The 20554-nt window shown below is 33.9% G+C and overlaps 2 protein-coding genes across 2 annotated transcripts; one reads left to right on the forward strand and one right to left on the reverse strand.

Moving 5' to 3' along the window:
- Positions 1-1440: 1440 nt before the first annotated feature.
- Positions 1441-2873, reverse strand: LOC126675393 (uncharacterized). Its single transcript, XM_050370035.2, has 4 exons — positions 2756-2873; positions 2376-2675; positions 2180-2287; positions 1441-1893 (listed from the first exon to the last, which is right to left on the reverse strand). The coding sequence occupies exons 1-4, from the start codon at positions 2849-2851 to the stop codon at positions 1456-1458; spliced, it is 942 nt and encodes a 313-aa protein (XP_050225992.2). The 5' UTR covers positions 2852-2873; the 3' UTR covers positions 1441-1455.
- A 6390-nt stretch (positions 2874-9263) lies between these two features.
- On the forward strand, positions 9264-19204 carry LOC126688055 (uncharacterized aarF domain-containing protein kinase At1g71810, chloroplastic). The gene is made up of 21 exons (XM_050382624.2): positions 9264-9797; positions 9895-9939; positions 10020-10058; positions 10234-10404; positions 10650-10799; positions 10901-10936; positions 11578-11621; positions 12763-12853; positions 13937-13978; positions 14094-14202; positions 14644-14758; positions 14855-14904; positions 15051-15129; positions 15693-15743; positions 15880-16021; positions 16110-16154; positions 16455-16559; positions 16696-16737; positions 17419-17601; positions 18179-18298; positions 18800-19204. The coding sequence occupies exons 1-21, from the start codon at positions 9426-9428 to the stop codon at positions 18902-18904; spliced, it is 2136 nt and encodes a 711-aa protein (XP_050238581.1). The 5' UTR covers positions 9264-9425; the 3' UTR covers positions 18905-19204.
- Positions 19205-20554: the final 1350 nt, after the last annotated feature.

The raw sequence follows: 20554 nt of genomic DNA on the forward strand, positions 1-20554 counted from the left end.
AACCATATGGCAGTAAAGAACCGTCTTCAATGAACAAGACGTCGATTGCAGGCAAAGGAACATCATGTGCGAGAAAAAGAAGCAGGTTAGTAGGCTGCAATCGACGTCTGTGCAGGTTATCGTGCTGCATTTCAACAAATTATTGATGATGGAATGGTGAAAAATAGGTGAAGCGATGATGTCGACAGGTTTGAGGTGAAGAAGGGTTGTTAAGGTTTACTAGGGTCTTAATTATAATTTTAAACTAGGTTAATTAGATTATAATTAGATTAATTAGGATTTTAATCTGAAATCCCAATTAAGGTTATAATTAGAGTAAGTTTTATTAATTCAGACTAATTAGATTGAATTAACTATTTCATTTTTTTATTGTTACCAGAAGCATAAAACTGATCTAGTTTGATATAGTTGTGGTGATTGATATATTCAATTTCGCCAGACCTTTCTGATATCTCATGCCAATTCTGAATCAGATAGATTCATATCCGAAACAGGAGGGTGAATCAATTCGTCCTTTGGCTCCTTTCTATTATGATTTTGCATATGCTATCTGATTGAGATAGTTATTTTTTTAATAATTGGGAAAGGAGACGCTTGTAGGAGAAATCGAAACCACGACCTATTAATTTGTTTTCTAGTGATTTTTTATGAGCAAACTATTATGACACCCCTCACATTTGATATAATTCATAGTTTAGTCCCTTTTGTTTGAAAATTGAACTATATAGCCCCTACTTTGGTTTTTATCAACGATTTACACTACTGTACAGCATGCAATTTGCGACGGACTATTCCGTCGCAAACAATGCACAATCCGTCGCAAATAGCACTTTGCGACGGATTTGCGACGGAATCTGTCCGTCGCAAATTGTCTGGTCGCTAAATTTTTAGCGACCAAGGGGTCGCAAAAATGGCGACGGAACACCCGTCGCCATATCCAACAAACCGTCGCCAATTTCGTCTCCCAAAAAATGAAAAGGGAGACGAATTTGGCGACGGATAATTAAGTTTGCGACGGAATATATTCCGTCGCAAACTTCAGGGATTTTGCGACGGATCAAATCCGTCGCAAATTGTTTGTGATTTGCGACGGATTGTATCCGTCGCAAATTGTAAACTCTGCGACGGATCAATTCCGTCGCAAATATCATTTATTTGCGACGGCTTTGATCCGTCGCAAATTACAAACTCTGCGACGGATACAATCCGTCGCAAATCACAAACAATTTGCGCGGAAAATTTCCGTTTTCTCGTCCGTTTCCCTGTTTTATTAACGACGATTATAACCAGTAAAATCTACTATTTACAATTCTTAATAAAACTCAATTTCAGGAAAAGAACGCTTTCATATAAAAACATATTATATTTTACATAACGCAACAAAATGTATAAAGCAAAAAAATAGAAAATGTATAAAGTGACAAAATACAAAATGTTAGAAACGCAAACATGACACTATAAAGTCGGAGTGTCGTCATCGTCTGAAGGACCTGGGGGTGGAGGTGGGCGATACTGCGGAGGAAGAGTCTGCATCATCTTCGCCATCTCAGCCTGAATAATCTCGGCCATCCTCTCATTGGCTCTCGCCTGCTGCGCACGGAGATCCTCCACCTCAGTGGTAATCTGGCGCAGTCCGTCCTGGATCCCCGCCCGCACACGCCGCTCGATCTCCTCCTCAGTTCGCTGTGACTGTGTGGACCTGGTCCTCGCCCTACTAGACGTCGTCGTATCCACGTACGCACTAGTCGCTGAACCCAACCCGTAAACACGACGCTTCTTGTTAACGCCCTCGATATCCAGAAACAGCTGGGTCTCGTCGACTTCCGCTGTGCTAGAAGAACCCCCATCGGTCGGCGGCTGCGATGCAGCAGCAAGTCTCTGAGCAATTGCATCCTACAAAAAGATAGAAAAACATATCACATAACGGTTAAAAACGTATAACATATGAAATGTAAGTATAATTTCTAACGAAAATTCGGCAGCATTTCCTCTATAATTTGATTAACACCCATTTTTCAGGGACATCCTGCAAACATATACATTTCATATACAACCCACCGGCTGTTAACACACCTAATCTAGTATTTACAATTTACATTAAAACACATTTTACACTAATTTAATCTAACACTCGAGTAAAGTAAAACAACTACTAAAATTATATAGGTTCATGACTTACACTCATGTTCTGGGCCCTCTTGTCTACCATGACACCCTTATCAGCTTTCGTGGAGTGCATCCGAGTATACAGCTCCGTTGCGGTAGGCTTGCGGCCGAGCTCTTCAGCCTAAAAGAAAAATAAACAATTTGTTAGTTCATCAGAAAATCTGAAAATAAAAGATAGTTGTAAATAAAAAAGAATTCTAGAAACAAACCAACACATCCATATGTCGGATGGCGGAACGGGATCCCCCTGTATGGCGTATTGGTCCGGAACCAGCTCCAGCAGGCTCGCTCATCCTATTAGCGCGAGCTACATCGGACTTCTTCTTCTCGTCTTCTGACGCCCAGACGGCCTTCCAGGAATCCCAGATATCTTGGCTGATCGAGGTATGTTTTTCGTCCTTCTCTCTCATCCTATGAATAACGTCCTTATATCGGTTTGCAGCATGCGCCATGAATACACTTTTGATGACGTCGTCGCTGTAATCCGCCGTATCCCACCAGTATTCCTTCTGCAAAACATAAACGCCAAGTTTGAGTTAGTAATTTTGCGTTAGTCTACATTCAAACTTTAAAATTAACAATTTATTACCTTAAATTCCTCCCAATAGAAATCTGTCTGCTCTGCAGTCAGAAACCTCCAGGCTCGCCCATTTTCGAACCAGCACTTTCTAAAGATCTCCCGCATAGACCGGGAGATTGGTCCAGAGTGCAACAGCCTCTCCATGCGAGGTTACAGCAAACTTTTACTTTTTATAGTAAAACGATAAAAAAAAATTAAACTAAAAATTTACATTCTTACCTGCTGGCGTCTGGGAAACACAGTGCCCTCCCCTGGTCATCCAGCTCTGCAGGCGGCTCTCCTGGCTGTCGGGCCTGAACAGGGGGTGCCGCCTCCACCTCCTGCTGCTGAACTCACCTGGCCCCTCATCTTCATAGTCGAACTCAACATCCTGCTCTGGTAACTGTGCAAGGGGAGGGGGGTTCAAAACGCTCCCCTCGCCATGAAAAACCCATACTTGGTAACCTTTCACGAACCCATTCTTCAATAGATGGAATTCCACCTCATCGACATCCCGATAGCTTGTATTTTGACAACCTCTCTTAGGGCAGGGGCATTTTATCTGTACCCCACTCATACAAGCCGGATGCCGTAATGCAAACCGGACAAACTCCTTCACATGCTCCTTATACCCTGTGGTTAGCAGCCCGTTTGTGTGGCTCTTGTACATCCAACTGCGGTCTGTCTCCATTTCTGTAGCGCGGATAATTAGAGGTGGGGTTTTCACTCGAGATAAGCAAAGTCAATGTAATTGACAGCTGAAAAGGTAGGCCCTATCCCATTCGCAAAACAGGCGCCCCGTAACTCGGCCACGATATATGCCTAGCAACGGAGAAAAATATTCGGCAGCCTTCCGGCGTCGTTCTCCTTTAGTGCGATATTTAGTATATGCGTTGTAACGCTAATTATATATTCCTCGAGGAATAAGCGTTACAAAACATATACTAAACATCCACCCGGAGAACAAACGCTGGAAAACAACCGAATATTTTTCTACCGCTACTAGACATATATGGTTTTTCGTGATCGAGTTACGGAAGCACAAGTTTTGCGAACTGTACAAACTGTACAATCCCGTGTCGTTCAATCTCTTGAACACACGGGACGGGAACTCTACGGCTAGGTTTACGATTTTATTCGGTGGGAATAAAATCGAGTTCAATTTAGGTTGAAAATTGTAAATAAACTATATTTCAATTTAAATAAATCAAAATAAGCGATAAAACCTACTTGTTGAAGGGCAGAACCGCAAACAAAAAGTGAAACGCCCGGATCACTCGGAACAACGGTGCGCGGCTATCAAGAACTATCAGCGACTGTCAGAGAATGCAAACCTATCATATTAAATAAAAACACGTATTAATAAAAAAATTCTACTAAAAATTCGGCAGAACTTCCCCTAAAAATGAGCATCGCCCATTTTTCAGGGAAATCCTGCAAGCAAATTACATAGCACAATCCAACAAATCATGCCACATATAACCTATTACTTCAATTAATATTTTAAATCTTTGACAAAAAAACTTAAATATTTTAAATGCATTTAATTAAAAAATATTTAATTAACCTAATTAATAAAACTAATCCTAATCCCATCAATCAATTAAACTAACTTAACAATTTTTAGAACTAATTAATTTAAATAAATTATAAATCTAGATTACACCAATTAATCAAATATAATTCTAATTCATTAAATTAACTTAACATTTTAACCAAATTAATCAATTTGACAATTAAATTAACAGAACAAATTATATATTAATTCATGAAATTAAACTAAATTAATCTAAACTATAATTTTTTTACGTAAAGTAATTAACTAGTTATTATAATTAATTAAACTAAAATAAACTAAATTAATCTAAACTAGAGTTTTTTTACCTAAACTATAAATTATAATACTTAATTTAACAAAATTAAATTAAATAATGAAAAACTCACTATGTCGAAACGGTGAGGGCGGCGGCAGCGGGACAAAGGCAGCGGCAGCGGCAGCGGGACGTCGACATCGACAGCAGTGAGGGCGGCGGCAGCGGGTATACGTCGAAACGGTCTAAAATCGAAATCATAAATTAAATCAATATACTAAACAATTAATTAAACAATAATCAAAATAAATAATTAACTAATATAAAAACACTTACCGCCGGTGGATGAGGAGGAACAGACGGCGGCGCACGGTGGAGGAGAGGAACAGGACCGGCGGCGCACGGTGGAGGAGAAGAAACGGATGGCAACGGCTCTCGGTGGAGGAGGAGGGACTGATGGCGGCGGCGCTCGGTGGAGGAGGAGGGATTGTTGATGGCGACCGGTGATGGCAGAACAAAAGGAAGAAAGGAAGAGTTAATGGCGGCGGCAAGAAACCAGAAAAAAAATGAGAAAAAGAGTGAAGGAGGAGACGATTCGGTTTCAATTAGGTCTATTTTTTGCGACGGATTTATTTCCGTCGCAAATCCGTCGCAAACAGTAGACCTAATTGAAACGCATCGTTTCAATTAGAGGTTTTGCGACGGACCACAACGTCCGTCGCAAAATTTTAGCGACGGACGTTATGGTCCGTCGCTACACCTCTAATTGAAACGATGCGTTTCAATTGAGGCCGAATTTAGCGACGGAATGAGAAATCCGTCGCTAAATTTGGCCTCAATTGAGGCGCCAAATAAACCCCGCCAATTCCCGCCTTTTTGGCGACGGATTTGCGACGCCAAATCCGTCGCTAAAACGGCGGGATCACACCCGCCAACAATTTTACACCTTTGGCGACGGATTTACAACTTTGTCGCAAATTCCGTCGCCAAAACATCAAATTAGCGACGGAAATAGATTCCGTCGCAAATTTCCGTCGCTAATTTGATGTTTTCTAGTAGTGTTAGTCCTTCTGTCTATTTTGGATGTTAGTCAACGAAGTTAATAAAACTATATGGTCCCCCACTTTTGTTTTTCTCAACGATTTCACCCCTCACTTTTGTTTTTTTCAACGATTTCGTCTGTCAGATTTGATAATTAATTTACCCATAAGTCCTTTAATTTCATTGATTAACACTAAAAATGGATGGAGGGACTAAAATAGTGACGGAAGTAAAAGTGAGGGCCACATAGTTTAGATTTCAAACAGAAGGGATTAAAGTGTGAATTATATCAAATATGAGGGGCTTTATAGTAATTTGCTTTTTTTTATTATCTATACTATATATAAAAGCACGGATGGGGGGGGGGACATGCAAATTTACGGAATAACCCTTTTTAATCTATATTAAATAACGGTTTTATAGTCATTAACAAATTAATTATAATAATTAATTACTAAAAAATTATTATAATTAGAGTTTTAGTTAATATAAAATTGTATCATGATAGAGGAATATTAATTGAGTATAGAAAAAATAGCTAATCTTTTCCAAATTAATAGGAATATCAATCTTTTAGTTTGACTACACTAGCAACACAATTAATATTATCCAAATCTTTGTTAGTTATGTGTAAATTTACAAAAAAAAATTTGATTTTTTTAATTTTGTTTTAAAATGATAGTACATGAATTGACGAGTCACGTTACGAGCCACGTGCGTAGCACGCAAAGCGAGACTAGTATATGTAAAATTGGGATAGGGTGTTATTTTTTTTCCTAAAGGAAGGAATTATTGGATTATGATCGATAATGTGTGACAAATCCAGCCAAAGACTTAAAGACAAATGAAAAAATTATCATGGGGCCACTCTTACTTCAAATTGACTACCTACACAGATATGATCTGAATAATGAGATCATAATTTTTATTAAATTAACTTTTTTTTAATATTTTAAATTTTAATAAATATTCAAAATCGTTCTTATAGTTATAATTAAAACAAAAATACCATCTTGCTCAAATTTTGATTCAACATAAATCAATTAAATATATTATATATATTAAAAAATAAATAATTAAATAATTCTTTTAAATTTAAAATAATTTTTACTTATAAAAATCTGACATAGCCTGGTCTTCCTTAGAACAGAAGAAGACCGTTCGTCATCCTCTATTCTGAGGAAGACGAAACTGAGGAAGACGAACGGTCTTCCTCAGAGATATGAGGAAGACCGTTCATCTTCCTCAGATCTCTGAGGAAGACGAATGGTCCTCCTCAGAAATCTGAGGAAGACAGTCGTCTTCCTCCATGGAAGATGACCTGCTCGTCTTCCATGGAGGAAGACGAGACGAGCGGAATTTTAATTTTAATTTTAAATTTTTTTAAAATAGTTTGTATTTAGACTAATTATCTATTTTTTTTAAAATACTAAATATAATTTTTTTTAGCGGGTTAGATAGTAGCAACAAAATCATTCATATATCGAAATCTCGTTAATTAATTTTGAAAAGTAGAGGCCGCGTGGTTGCGGATATGAATTTTTATAAAATAAATATATTTATTAATACTAAATAAAAAATATTATTAAGTTTTATAATTTTTAAAAGAATAGGTTTATTTTTATTTTAAATAAGACATTAAGCCCTATTTAAAATATATCTTAAAATTTAAAGCATTGATTTGAATATTTTTAAGTGAAAAGAGGTCAATTTAATATTTGAGGGTGCAATTGAAAGTGAAAGGTCGTAATTTGAGTATATTTGGTGGTTTTGTAACGTGAGGGTGCAAATGAATTGGGGGTAAAAAGTAGGAGTTTTTAAAGGGGATAAGCCGTTATACAAATAGCCAGTATTTGCGATATTAAAATATTTGATTAGTTTTCTTATTAAATATTTTAATATTGTGAATGTTTTAGTGGCGTTTTTTTTTTAAGTTGGATGCTTTAATATTCAACGACTTTAGCTTAAACAATATTTTAAAAACAAAAGGTATCAAACAAATAATATTTTATTTACTCTCATCACCTTCATTTTCTGTTTGAGATCTTCCAACTTCTATTTCTCTAATTTTTTTTTTTCAAATTGCAATTGATCTTTCTTTCTCTCAAACATCCATGGATATTGTTATGTAGTTTTTTACTTTCACTTCGATGTGAATGATTGTACTTGTTATTTTTTTTGAATGATGACATATTATTTTTAGTGGTACAGTTGAAATTTTAATTTACGGGTATCTTCTTTGTTTTCTTAGTTTCTTCTAATCCTAATTTTTATTGTAGTTTTTCATTCTCTTTTGTTTTTTGAGTATTTGCAAAATAAATTTCAACCTTTCACTTTTATAGCAATTTATTTCAATATTCAAAACGTTATGAAACAAATTCTAATATTTTTTATTTTTTCAATTTATAGCCCAAACCGTTTTATGACAACTTTATGCATACGTGATAACTATATTAGATACATGTATTGACATATTAAATATCAACATTTAAAAAAAAATCAAATAAAATTTTAACATTTTGTGTTTTGACACTTTGTAGCCTAAAAAAAGAGCCGAAAAACTGATTGGGGCTATAAATTGCAAAAATAAAAAAATTGATATTTGTTTTGTAATGCTTTGAACTTTGAAATTAAATCGCTATAAAAATGAAACGTTGTGACTTGTTTTGCCAATTTTTTTTATTTTTTTGTATTTGTTAATTTTTAAATTAATTTAGATATTGAATCAATTAATCCTATTTTTTATTTTTTTGTATTTGTTTTTTCAATTCCACCCCGACGTTGAAAATTTGTCAATTTTACCCACTTTTGAATTTTCCGTTTTCAATTGTACCCCAATATTTTAATTTTTGTTAATATTTTTACTTCAATGATGAAATCATTCAATTAATTAAGTCTAAACATGAAATTAAATTCTTTTTTATTCAAAAAAGTACAAATAAGTCCTTTATTTTTAAAAACTAACTAAAAACCATAATCAAATTAACACTAATTTAAATTCTTAATTAATTTAACTAAATTTAAATAAATTTTAAAAATATACAATTAATATATGCGAGACATGAAGAATGTTTTAAACAAATTTCCAAACGCAAAAGACGTTAATTTAATTTTTTAGGGTACAATTGAAACACAAAAATGCAAAATAGGGTAAAATTGACAAATTTTCAACGTCAGGATATGATTGAAAAGGAGTTAAAAGGTCTGGGTTTTTTAGGACATTAGGCCTTTCTAATAATGCACAATGTTTGAATTTGGTGGATTTTTATTACTGTTTGTGATTTTTCTTTTAACACATGTCTTATTTTAAGATAAACTTACTAATTATTCATGTAAATTATGCATATAAAATGTTCAATAAAGAAATATTTTATAACGATCTCATAATTACGTTAAAACTTTATTAGTGTTTATAAGTGTTAGATGTGGTTTATTTTATTAGTTTTTTTAAAAAATTGAATATCATAGAGATAATTTCTGTTTATTTTTTTGCTAATTTTACGTTTATTTTTTTGGCTCTCATAGTTTGTTATGTATTTTTTGTAAATAATAATAATAATAATAATAATAATAATAGTAATAATAATAATAATAAAAAGAGTATTTACCAGAAAAACAGAAAAGGAGAAGAGGATAACACAAGTGGGATCACAAAAACCACGTTGCCATATAATACTATTATTAAGGGTAACACGAAACGCAATCTCTCTTCAACCATTCATCGCCTACGCTACGCTACTCCTCTCCATTCTCACACACTACTCATTTCAATTCTCTTATATATTAATCAATACTAATTTACACTTCGAATTCACCTAACAATCCAAAATCCTTAATTTCAATTAAAAATGTTACTATTTTCTCCTTCTTCCCTCCCCTTTTTATGCTCATTTCCCGCCAATTTCCCCTCCAACAGCCCCAAACGACGTTCGTACACGTCGTTTAATCAATTCCCACCGCCTCAACCTGTTACGAACCGCCGCCGTGGGTACAGTGAGGACGTGGACGCGTTTACTGAGAAATCTGGATATATATTTGAGCTCAGTGAGAAAGACGCAGAGTCATTGAGTAATTACGACATTGGAAAAATTATTCAAGTTTGTAAGAAAAAACCGTTGATTTTGATTCGTAGATTGTTTCAAATCGGTACTACTTTTGGTAGGTGGTTCGGTGCTAGATACTTAGATAGCTTTGCTGATAAATCCGATCAAATGTTCAAGGTTTGAAGTCAATTACTATTATCTTTTAGTTCAATTTTCAAATTATATCTTACGCTTTGAAATTTTAGGATTTTTGTGCGTGTGTGTGTGGTTGCAGATTAGAGCTGCGGAATTGCGGAGAATTTTGCTAGAACTTGGACCTGTATGTTATTATTATGTTGATTGCTAGATTGATTTTTTTTTTTTAACTGATTAACTAATGCTCATGAATTTGGTTTTCAGGCCTATATAAAGATTGCACAAGCTATTTCGTCTCGAGCTGTAAGTTTCTTTTTTAGTTAAATTAGACTGATGATTAATTTTATATTAATTAGGTTACAGGTTCTAATAATTGATTGCTGTTTGCTAACAATATCTATAATTGTATGAAATAGATTACATTATGATGAGAATACATAATCAGTAGGCTAATGTGAGTAACTTTAATTTTATGCAGGATTTGATTCCACCATCGTATCTTGATGAACTTTCCTTGTTGCAAGATCGGATAGCACCATTTTCATCGGAACTTGCATTATTTACAATAGAACAGGAACTTGGGTTGCCAATAGATGAGGTTTTCTCAGAGATTTCCCCTGAGCCTATTGCTGCAGCATCCCTTGGCCAGGTTTGTGGCTTAGATTATATAATACCGTTCCTCGTGACTGAATTCCGCATGCGTGTGCATGAGCCATGATGTGATGTGCTTTCTTTTGTTTCTTTTGTGTTTTTATGAAATCAGTTGAGAAGAGATTCTACTTGCATTACTATACATGCATTTGTCATGCGTATAATTTTGAGAATGATTGTTTTTCTATATCCTGCTCTGATTTTCTCTCCCGCAAATGCACGTACATAAAATCTCACATGTAGGTCTATAAAGCAAGGCTTCATAGCGGTCAGATTGTGGCAATTAAAGTACAAAGGCCAGGAGTCCAGGCTGCTATTGCCCTAGATATACTCATCTTGCGTTTCATAGCTGGAGTAGTGAAGAAAACTGGAAAATTTAACTCTGATCTTCAGGTATAACTTTTTGTTTTTCCTTGAAATGAAAGAATTTGAAGCATTGGTATCTATCTATAGTATAACTTTTTCTGGTAATAAAAGTATGGTTCAATGTGCAGGCAATTGTTGATGAATGGGCATCAAGTCTTTTCCGGGTAGATATTTATTCCCTTCTCGCATAATTATTAATCACAATTTTTTTCTGATTCTGCCTGTCCTCTCATTGCTTTTATGCTTAAATACAGACACCCTCATGCATAGCAAATAGCAATCATATCAGTTGGTAGTTTCCATGAGCATACTTGGTTTAGCCATCCATATCCCCAACTTCTTTTTAAATTTCTGCATAAAAAGTAAAAACTGTAGAATAGAGGTGTGCTGTAAATTAAATGCTGAATATGTGAACAAAAATAAAAGAAATTTTCGACCTTGATCTGATACTAAAATTAGTAGACTGAACAAATTGACTAAATCCTCCTCTATCAAATAAATGAACACATAAAGCTACAAACAAATGGATTAATTGAATGTAAATGATAATTTTAGTTGAAGGGAAAAAAAGAGCATGTCTCTCAGTCTTTCATTTGTGTAGTTAGTATTCTTTCATCAGATGGAGTAGCATAACTTTTTGATTTTTGAACTCTAATGAGTATTCTACTGTAGGAATTCCACTTAAATTGATAGTGTCTTTTGAAATGTTGATAAACAATTTCACTATCTATATCTTAAGATTTAGCCATTTTGAGGAATATCTTAGAGCTTCATATTGAATACAGGTAAATCACATTGAATGCAGGAGATGGACTATGTGAATGAAGCAAATAATGGAACCAAGTTTAGGTAATTAATCAAGTCCTGCAATTTCTTTCGGGTAGAATATAATGACGGAACTTTTCTATCTTTTATTAGATTGTTTATGTACTTTACCACCTAGTAATTGTCTTTTTTTTTTAAAAAAAATACATAATACGGCTGTGAAATGGGACATGATATAAACAATATTATGACTGAAATTTTTCCGTCTTTTATTAGATTATTTATGTACTTTACCACCTAGTATTTGTCCGTCCCCCCCCCCCCCCCCCCCCCCCCACACACACACACCACCCAAAATAGATAATATGGCTGTGAAATGGAACATGATATAAACAATACACTTCAAAATCTGAATTGAAGTCCACTCACTTTATAGTTATACAGCTGAAGTCTGTACTGTTTGCCTTATGTTCTAACATAAACCAAATAACAAAAAGACCATTCTTCATTAACTTAACTCGGCTGAAGTCTGTACTGCTTGCATTATATTTTAACTTAAAATGGAAAGTAAAATACCAAAATCACAGTAGAAGCCAATGTCTTAATAGTCATTGGCAATTAGGGGATTTTTATTTCTTAAAAACACAATTTTGGTTGTTTTCTAATTTCTCCCAAATTGAATAGCTAAAACTCACTGAGGTAACAAGAAAAGTCATCTCTCCACTTTTCTTCAGAGCTTGTCAGTTTTACTTGCTGTGAGAATTGGCTCCCAAGTAGCTCTGGTGTCTTCTAATATGTGGTTTACATGCCGGTTTAAAGTTTCTTATTGCTCAACAAGTCATTTACGTGTTCGTATCCTTCAAGATTTCTAATTTTTGCTAGTCCTTTGTGTCATTTATTGAGATGTATAGACAAATCATAGCTGTAGTTTGTGAATATGCGAATAGCCTTGATAATCTTGCAGCATGAGTTTCATAGTTATTGCTTACATAACATTTGCTTCCTTGAGACATTATGCTCTTCTAGTATTCACTTTTGATGCTTGCTTTATTTATGTATTTAACTTTCAGATATGGAGGCTTGTAATTTTTCAAGCTTTAGTCTTATGTGGTTTCGAGTTTCGCTGTGATGGAAATTTATTTTACTTAGCTTGGCAAGTGTTTTTCTGTTATGCTACATTACACTCAATTTTTTTTTATTAACATTGTATTATATACTCAAACAGGAAGCTATATGGCAGTATCCAAGATGTTTCAGTTCCAGAAATGTACATGGAGCACACAACTCGTAAGGTCCTTGTTATGGAATGGATTGAGGTATTTGCTGTTCCCAAGTTTTAGCTGTTAAAGAACCGAGGAATTTTTTTTCTTTCTCCAACATATTCAGTGAGATCCTTAAAGAAAATGTATAGATAATATTATATACTAGGGTTCACCATCTAATGTTGCTATTAATTTGTAGAATTTTTATAAAAGAATATTTTAAATATAGTATATTACTTCAATAAAAAATTAAGGAACTGACTGTAAGAATCTCTAATTACTAAAAGTATAATGGATTATTAATTGATAGGGGTGTATATTTCCACCTAATATACATATACTCCCTCTGTTCTTTTTAGTTATCGCTATAAACAAATATATTTGTCTATCAATAGATGTCACTTTAGGATCTCTATGTAACTTTTATAATTATATTCCAAATATAACCTTATTAAATGACTTCATTAAATAGTAATTTAATTTTCAAAGCTAAATTCTTCACTAGTGGAGTTAACAAATAGGGTTATACTAGTCTTTATCTTTGTAATTTAAGACAAAGAAAACACTTTCTTAGTATTAGCAGTTTATCCTAAAGCGACAACTAAATAATAACGGAGGGAGTACCTTTTACAGATTACATTAATTATTAGATGGTAGAAATTGTAAATTGTTCCTATTTAAAGGAGTTGGTTTCATGAAATTTTATAAAATAGTAAATGTTTTTAATTTTTAAAGGACTAATTTAAAGACTGAAGAGGTTAGACTAATGTTTTTAATTTTTAAAGGACTAATTCAAAGACTGAAGAGGCTAGACTGTAGTAGGTTTTTCCCCATTATGTTCCCAGATCTTAAGACGTATGTTTCACCTATTTTAATGCACTTAGTCACCGTCAAGAACATGGTAGCTGCTAGATAAAAATATCTTCTGTTACTTTCCCATGCAAGTTCCATCTGCAAGAACTTTCTGTTTCATAGACTAATAGATATTATTAATTGAATCAACTGAATATACCTTTGGATTTAATTATCAATAGAATATATATATAATCGTAAATATGCTCCTATCATTACCAACATATTGCTTTATTTCTATTCAATTGTATTATTATGTTTTAATTTTCAGTTTCGTTTTTGTAGGGTCAAAAGTTGACAGAAACAAGTGACATTTACTTGATTGAGGTATTTGTTGAAAAGTTGGAACTGAATACAAGTCTGTGGGTCTTGAGAACTAACTTATGTTCTTTTACAATTTGGGTCATTGGCTAAGTTGGATACTCTTTTCTGGGTTGACTAGGTAGGAGTTTACTGCTCACTTAATCAACTTTTGGAGTATGGATTCTACCATGCTGATCCACACCCAGGAAACTTTCTACGTACATGTGATGGGAAACTAGCTTATTTAGGTATATGTTTCCAAAGTTTGAGTACTTTGCATATAAACCAGCCTTTTTCATGATCTCGTGCTAGTAATAAATTTTATTGCTTTTGTGAATAATTAAGATCATGTCAAATTAGAAAAAATATCAAATAATAACTCTGAATAAATTCTGTCAGATATTTAAGTACAGGGGCTGTTTTTCTTAAGCTTCAGAAAGAAAATGTTCAATTTCATCTGTAACACAAATTCTAGGCCACAAAATTAATGCTGTTGATTAATCATGTTGCTGCTATGGTCAATACTTGGATTCCTACAAACTTGTAAAGTATGAAGTATATTTTGGCTGGACTTCTGTTCTGTATTCACATCCTTTTTACCTGCATTAGTGCAGCCTGCATTATGCAACTGTCATATGTCAAAGAGGGCGAATACCAAGCTGAATTAATTTAGTCTCTTTTCATGTCAGATTTTGGAATGATGGGTGAATTTAAGCAGGAACTCCGTAATGGGTTTGTTGAAGCTTGTCTCCATCTTGTAAATAGTGATTTTGATGCATTGGCTGATGACTTTGTTACTCTTGGGTATCAACTACTGATCTTCTATGCCAATCTCTCAAGAGATTATTTAGATTGACTTGGGTATTTGTTAGGCTGAACTGAATAACAATCTGCTTACAGGCTTCTTCCACCAACTGCAGACAAGAAGGCTGTTACAGAAGCTTTAATAGGTTTGTTTTACTTTATTTTTCTTTCTTGTATTTTATTTGTCCGCTATTAGTGTGAGCTGTCATTCCAAATAGTTGCAATTTCTGAATTATTTTTCAAAAGTAACATTTTTGGAGTTAATTATCTGCTGTCACCTGCTTATCTACAGGTGTTTTTCAAAATGCTGTTGAAAAAGGAGTCCGCAACATAAGTTTTGGAGACCTTGTGGAGAAGTTGGGAACTACCATGTAAAGTGCTCTCACTGGGACTTTTATGCTGATAGATACGTTAGTGATGCATAACTAATGTGCAATGGTGTCAAGAAATTCTCTCATTTGCAGTTTACTCTACCTTTTACTGTTCCATACAAAATATCACTTTGAATTGCTTATGATAACTAGGAAACTGAATGTGATGATGAGGAAATTAACTTTCTGGAAACTAAATTAAATTGTAGCTATTGTGTGTGCTTGTGCAATGCTTTTCTCCGCTACAGTATTCGTTGACTACATGATTCTGAAGATTGGCTATCTGGATTATCATTCGTTTTTATATAAATTTTGCTCAGCTCTCTGGATGTCATGCTTCAAACTCTAGGAAGTGGTTCTTATTTCACTTATCTGCATCTCAATTAAATTAACTTTCTCCAAAATGCCATTTAAATATTTAATTGATGATTGTGATAGGAAGTGGGAAGTGAGGCTTAGACTGAAAAGAATTATTGCCAGATTTATCCTCTGGTGGATTTCACATCAAGGTGTTGATTATTGCTTTTTGATGTGGTTAGTGATAAAGCAATGTTTTTTTGCAGGTACGAGTTCAAATTTCAAATACCTTCATACTTCTTTCTCGTCATTCGGAGGTATTTGTGTTGTCACAACCAATATTTTCTGAGAGTTATTGATGGTTCAGTTTCCAATATGCATCTTCATCTCATTGCATAGATTAGATACCATTATAGCCTGCCTAAGTTTGACATAACTTTTCCTGGGTCTCAGTCTTGCAGTCTTGGAGGGCATTGCTATCGGTTTTGACCCAAATTACAAAGTTTTGAGTAGCACATATCCGTGGATTGCTAGAAAAGTTCTAACTGACAGCTCGCCTAAGCTGAAGTCTTCTTTGCAAGCTCTTCTTTACAAGGCAAATCTGCAATATTCTATATTGTCAGACATGCAAGTCTCATTATGTATTCTGTACTAAACCATATCTACTTTTGGGCCCTTTTCAGGAAGGTGCTTTCAGAATTGATCGACTAGAATCTCTGCTTTCAGAGGTGAGTTTTTTTGAGTTTAGTCCAATCGAGGATCACCTCTAGCTATTTAAATCTGAACATTGAATTTGCTACTAAAACGAAAAAGTCAAAGAATTTACTAGTCACCAAACTCCTGATAGCGGCTGTCAGATTTCTACCTATGTGCTTATGATAACTCACAATTTATTATTTTTCTCCTTTTGCTAATAATAAATTATATCTCGGAGCTTATCAATCTAAATTTTCCATCTCTTTTGTTTCTTTTTTTCTTCCGATAATTCAGTTATATTAAATTATTTTATCATTACCTTGTTGTGGCAGTCAATGCGTGCCCGTGCTGAAAGGGCCTTAGATAAAAGACAGACGGAAGGGTCTGCTGCCCGAGTGGCTATTAAGGAAATCCTTTCCTTCACATTAACTGACAAGGTCTTTTGTTCCACCTTTTTTTCTTTTCTAAAATGCCAGGGCAATAGGGCATTCAATTTCAAATGGTTTTAGTTACTTCAGCAATTTATTGACCTACACCCGCTATATGTTTCTTATATATATAATATATTGGCAGGGTGCCTTTGTGAGGGAAATAATTCTTCAAGAAGTTGCTAAGGTAAGTTTTTGGACTCCATAGTCGTCATCCTATGTTTATTAGTTTCCTGATCCGCATGTGCTAGCTTATAGGAATTTTTGCTTTCCTCCAGGACTCTGACTTCATTGTAACTTACTGTTGGTAATGCGTGATATGAGACTATTATTAAACTAATATGCTACAGTGTAGTTCTTAAGGGAGTTGTCTGTTAAACATCATTCATGAACATATTTTGCACTAAAATTAAGTTAATCGTAAGTAGGGATTAATATTTTTCTCAAGATATTGCTGTGTGTGCCCCGTTCAAAATCATGTTAAATATACATTGGACTTGGACCCAAAAGGATTGAAGTAGTCGAATGGTTTTCCAAGTTTGTTAAAGATATTTTTCAAGGATCTTATTTTATGCATGTATGTTTGCTGAGCAGTTTAGTGCAAAAACCATAAAAATTCCATTAAAATGTGCAAATAGCACTGTGGTCTGCCCCTGCTCATGAATCATGCTATTCTCCTTTACTTTGTTTATCATTTCTTTTACATACAGGTAGCTTTCCCTTTATTTGCCAATTGATTTTGAGATGTGGAGAAGTTGTGTCTGAATTTTTTTACTTTGGTTTCCTCCTTTGAAGTAAAGCATTTTTTTCACCCACATCGGCATGATCGTTTATGATGCCTCAAATTGCTTTTTGAAAATATATACAGGGTTTGGATGCACTAGGGGTTGTGACATTTGATTCATTAACTTCTGCTGCTACTGCGAGCATACCCTTTTATACACCCCTTTCATCCTCTTCAATGACCGAGGAAGACGTAAAGAATTTGAGAACGCTGCGTCGCCTCATGCTACTGTGGTCACATTCACAAATGAAAAGCGGTCTTGTCATGGTAAGAGCGTTCTTTTGGCCTTGTTCTGAGTCTGTGCATCATATCGTTTCATAAATTAGTAAGTAAAAGAGTGTCACCTTTTTCTTTTTGTGGAACCGGATTTTTGAATTGCTCCTACGAAGCTACGTTGAAAAAATAACATGAAAAATGTAGCTGTTGCAGCAGCTCATTTTTTCTGTCATCATGCTTCCCGAGTTTTGTCTGAACCAACAAGTTGTCGCCTTCTAGGAGCTCTTCTTAAAGATAAATTTTACATGTATCAATTGTAGCTGAATTGCAAATGAGGAAAATAATTTCAGCTAGGAGAATGAAAGTCTTAACAAAACTTTATATAACAATTTATTGTAAATTTGGCAATAAAGATAATCTCTGTTATGTTTCTCTTCTTTATGAGCAATTCAACTGAAAAATATTATTTTCAAGACGTCATACTTTAAGAGGACAAGACTAATGATGCATGTTTGAAAGATCCCTTTTAAATGCTAGAAGGATACAATGCTTCTGCTTGATAATATTTCATACCATTTTCCATCGCAGCATATAATTTTTCTGAATATTGCAACTAATAATCATATAGGAAGTTAAAGGGAGTACCAGAAACCAGATTCAGAATTTGTACCTGGAAGAAGCATTGCCTATTTTTGATCGTCTTTCATCAGTTCAGGATATTATGCCTATCCTCTCTGTTATTTCCGAGGTAAGCTTGTGTTTGTTTACTCGTTAATAATACTGGGTCCATACTGTAAACATTCAAAATCTTGTTTGAATTTTATCCCACTTTACATTGTCTATTTTTAACAAAACACACATTAAAGCTTAAATGACAAAATAACCTTACATTGATATACTAAAAGTCCACATGTTAATAAATGTTCTCTCTATTCCACTAACTAAACTAAAGGGTAACAATGAAAAAAAAAATGAAATTTGTCGCTGAAACTTGTAATGGACAAATATTTTGGAAAAAAAAAACTTAAAAAAAGGACAATTACAAGGAAACAGAAGGAGTACTAGTAACCTGGAAGTCTGAACTTAGTTCTGTGGAACAACAATACCTACAAAGCACGGCGTTAGTCTAATCCCATCCCATTCATCACATTGTTTTGTTATCTGCCAATCATTTAAAGTCGCATAGATTGATAAGTGCTTTTTGAGAAGGTTATATTGCTAACTACTCGCTGTTCTTATTTTCTGACAGTTACCGCCAGAACTGCAACGGCAGTTACTTCTTATGCCTGGTGATCTGGCTGGAAGGTTGGTTTCTCGTGCAGTTGCTAGGACTGTCAGGCGGATGTTTCTTTGACGTAAATTATTTTTTTGGGGAAGCATGATCAGGCAGTTTGTATTTCGTAGATAAACTATTAAAGCATGGCTCATATTCACCCTCCAATGAGAAGGCAAGGATAGAAGTTACAAAAACTACCTGGATCTGGGTAATTTTTTTGGATTTTTACATTCTTCTTTTCTTCCATTACTCAATCTCATAGTTCTCCAATTTGTTGGTTGGAAGTGAATTCCAATCACATAGTGTAGTTTGCAAGAAATATAAGATGTTATAAATGTGGGTACAATTAAAAGTTCATATATCATTTGCTTGTTGGTAGCTTTTATTGTTATCGTTAATATTTGAGTTAATTCCTAAAAAAATTACAAACTTTACACGAAGTTTCATTTTAATCATGAACTTTAAAAATTGTCATTTAAAGGCACGAACTTTCATTTTGTTTCAAATCTATCGCCAAAGTAAAATCCGGTGTATTTTATCTTACCAAAAATTCCTAATCCTATATACTCTAACTAAAAGATAATAAGATTTGATGTCGATTTATAATTTGGGTCTTTCATTAATGGTTTATTGAAGAATTTAGTTAAAAAAAATACACTGAAATGATAGATTTGAAACAAAATGAAAGTTCGTGCCTTTAAATGGCAACTTTTAAAGATCATGATTAAAATGAAACTTTGTGTAAAGTTCGTGATTTTTTTAGGAATTAACTCTTAATATTTTTGTAAAATATTACTGAATATTGTGGGGAGTAATTGTTATTAGTAACTTTAATCAGTGTCATTTTACTTTCACATCTGCATTACATTGATTCTGTGTTCGGGGAATGAATTTTATAAAATTCTCTGAAATTCATTTATAAATGAATATAGTTGTATTTGGTTGACATAAAAATTTGTTTAAGAATTTAATTTTTTTAATTTTGTAAGTTTATAGAATTATTTACGTTTATTTTAAATGGATTGTTAGACAACTTTATTTGCAATAACATTTATATTTAGTTTTTTACTAAAATTGGACCAAATTTTTTCTTTTTTATGATAATGAAAAGGCCAAATGGCCAAAAAAGGCCAAACCTTTTATAAAAGTTTCATAAAAATTTAAATTTTATATCTAATTTTATTTGAAATGCATGATTTCGTTTCAATAATGTCCAACTATGTAATTTTGCTAATGTGGTGCCTATGTGGCGCTGATGAGCAAAATTGTGTAGTTGGCATAATTGAAACGAACGCATGATTTCTGATCTGTATCTTGATTCCGATGGACAGCATTAGACGATTAAAGGATCAAATTTATAATATATATGAAGATATAGATGGCGGAGGGAGGGGGTTGGGTAGGGCCCTTGCCCCCTCAACTTTGAAAAAGAAAATCTAAATTATTGTAGAAAATTTTACATTTTGCATTTTGACCTCCACAACTTCTAAAAATTATGTCTCCATATATAGAGCGTATTGTGCTTTGGTCCCCTCAATGTAGAATTCCTGGTTCCGTCACCGGATGAAATTAAAATGGTCCCTCAAAAATAAGAAAATACACAGCCAAACTATTAAAAAAAAAAAAACCTTGCGTGGCTGCCTGGCTGGTGATTAGTGAATATACGCATATTACTTGTGTTATGTAATTTGTTAGGGAATGTTTAGTAGGGGGTTAAAGAAATGGAAT

This window comes from Mercurialis annua, linkage group LG1-X, assembly GCF_937616625.2.
Source record: "Mercurialis annua linkage group LG1-X, ddMerAnnu1.2, whole genome shotgun sequence".
In the NCBI taxonomy this organism is placed as follows: Eukaryota; Viridiplantae; Streptophyta; class Magnoliopsida; order Malpighiales; family Euphorbiaceae; genus Mercurialis; species Mercurialis annua.

Bases quoted from the DNA above. Each gene is read 5' to 3' on its own strand.
- LOC126675393 (XM_050370035.2), bottom strand. From the start codon at position 2,851: ATGCGGGAGATCTTTAGAAAGTGCTGGTTCGAAAATGGGCGAGCCTGG. The intron at 2,676-2,755 runs GTAATAAATTGT...TATGTTTTGCAG, and splicing joins TCTATTGGGAGGAATTTAAG to AAGGAATACTGGTGGGATAC. The intron at 2,288-2,375 runs GTTTGTTTCTAG...TTTTTCTTTTAG, and splicing joins TCCGACATATGGATGTGTTG to GCTGAAGAGCTCGGCCGCAA.
- LOC126688055 (XM_050382624.2), top strand. From the start codon at position 9,426: ATGTTACTATTTTCTCCTTCTTCCCTCCCCTTTTTATGCTCATTTCCC. The intron at 9,940-10,019 runs GTATGTTATTAT...TTTGGTTTTCAG, and splicing joins TTTTGCTAGAACTTGGACCT to GCCTATATAAAGATTGCACA. The intron at 14,203-14,643 runs GTATATGTTTCC...TTTTCATGTCAG, and splicing joins TGGGAAACTAGCTTATTTAG to ATTTTGGAATGATGGGTGAA.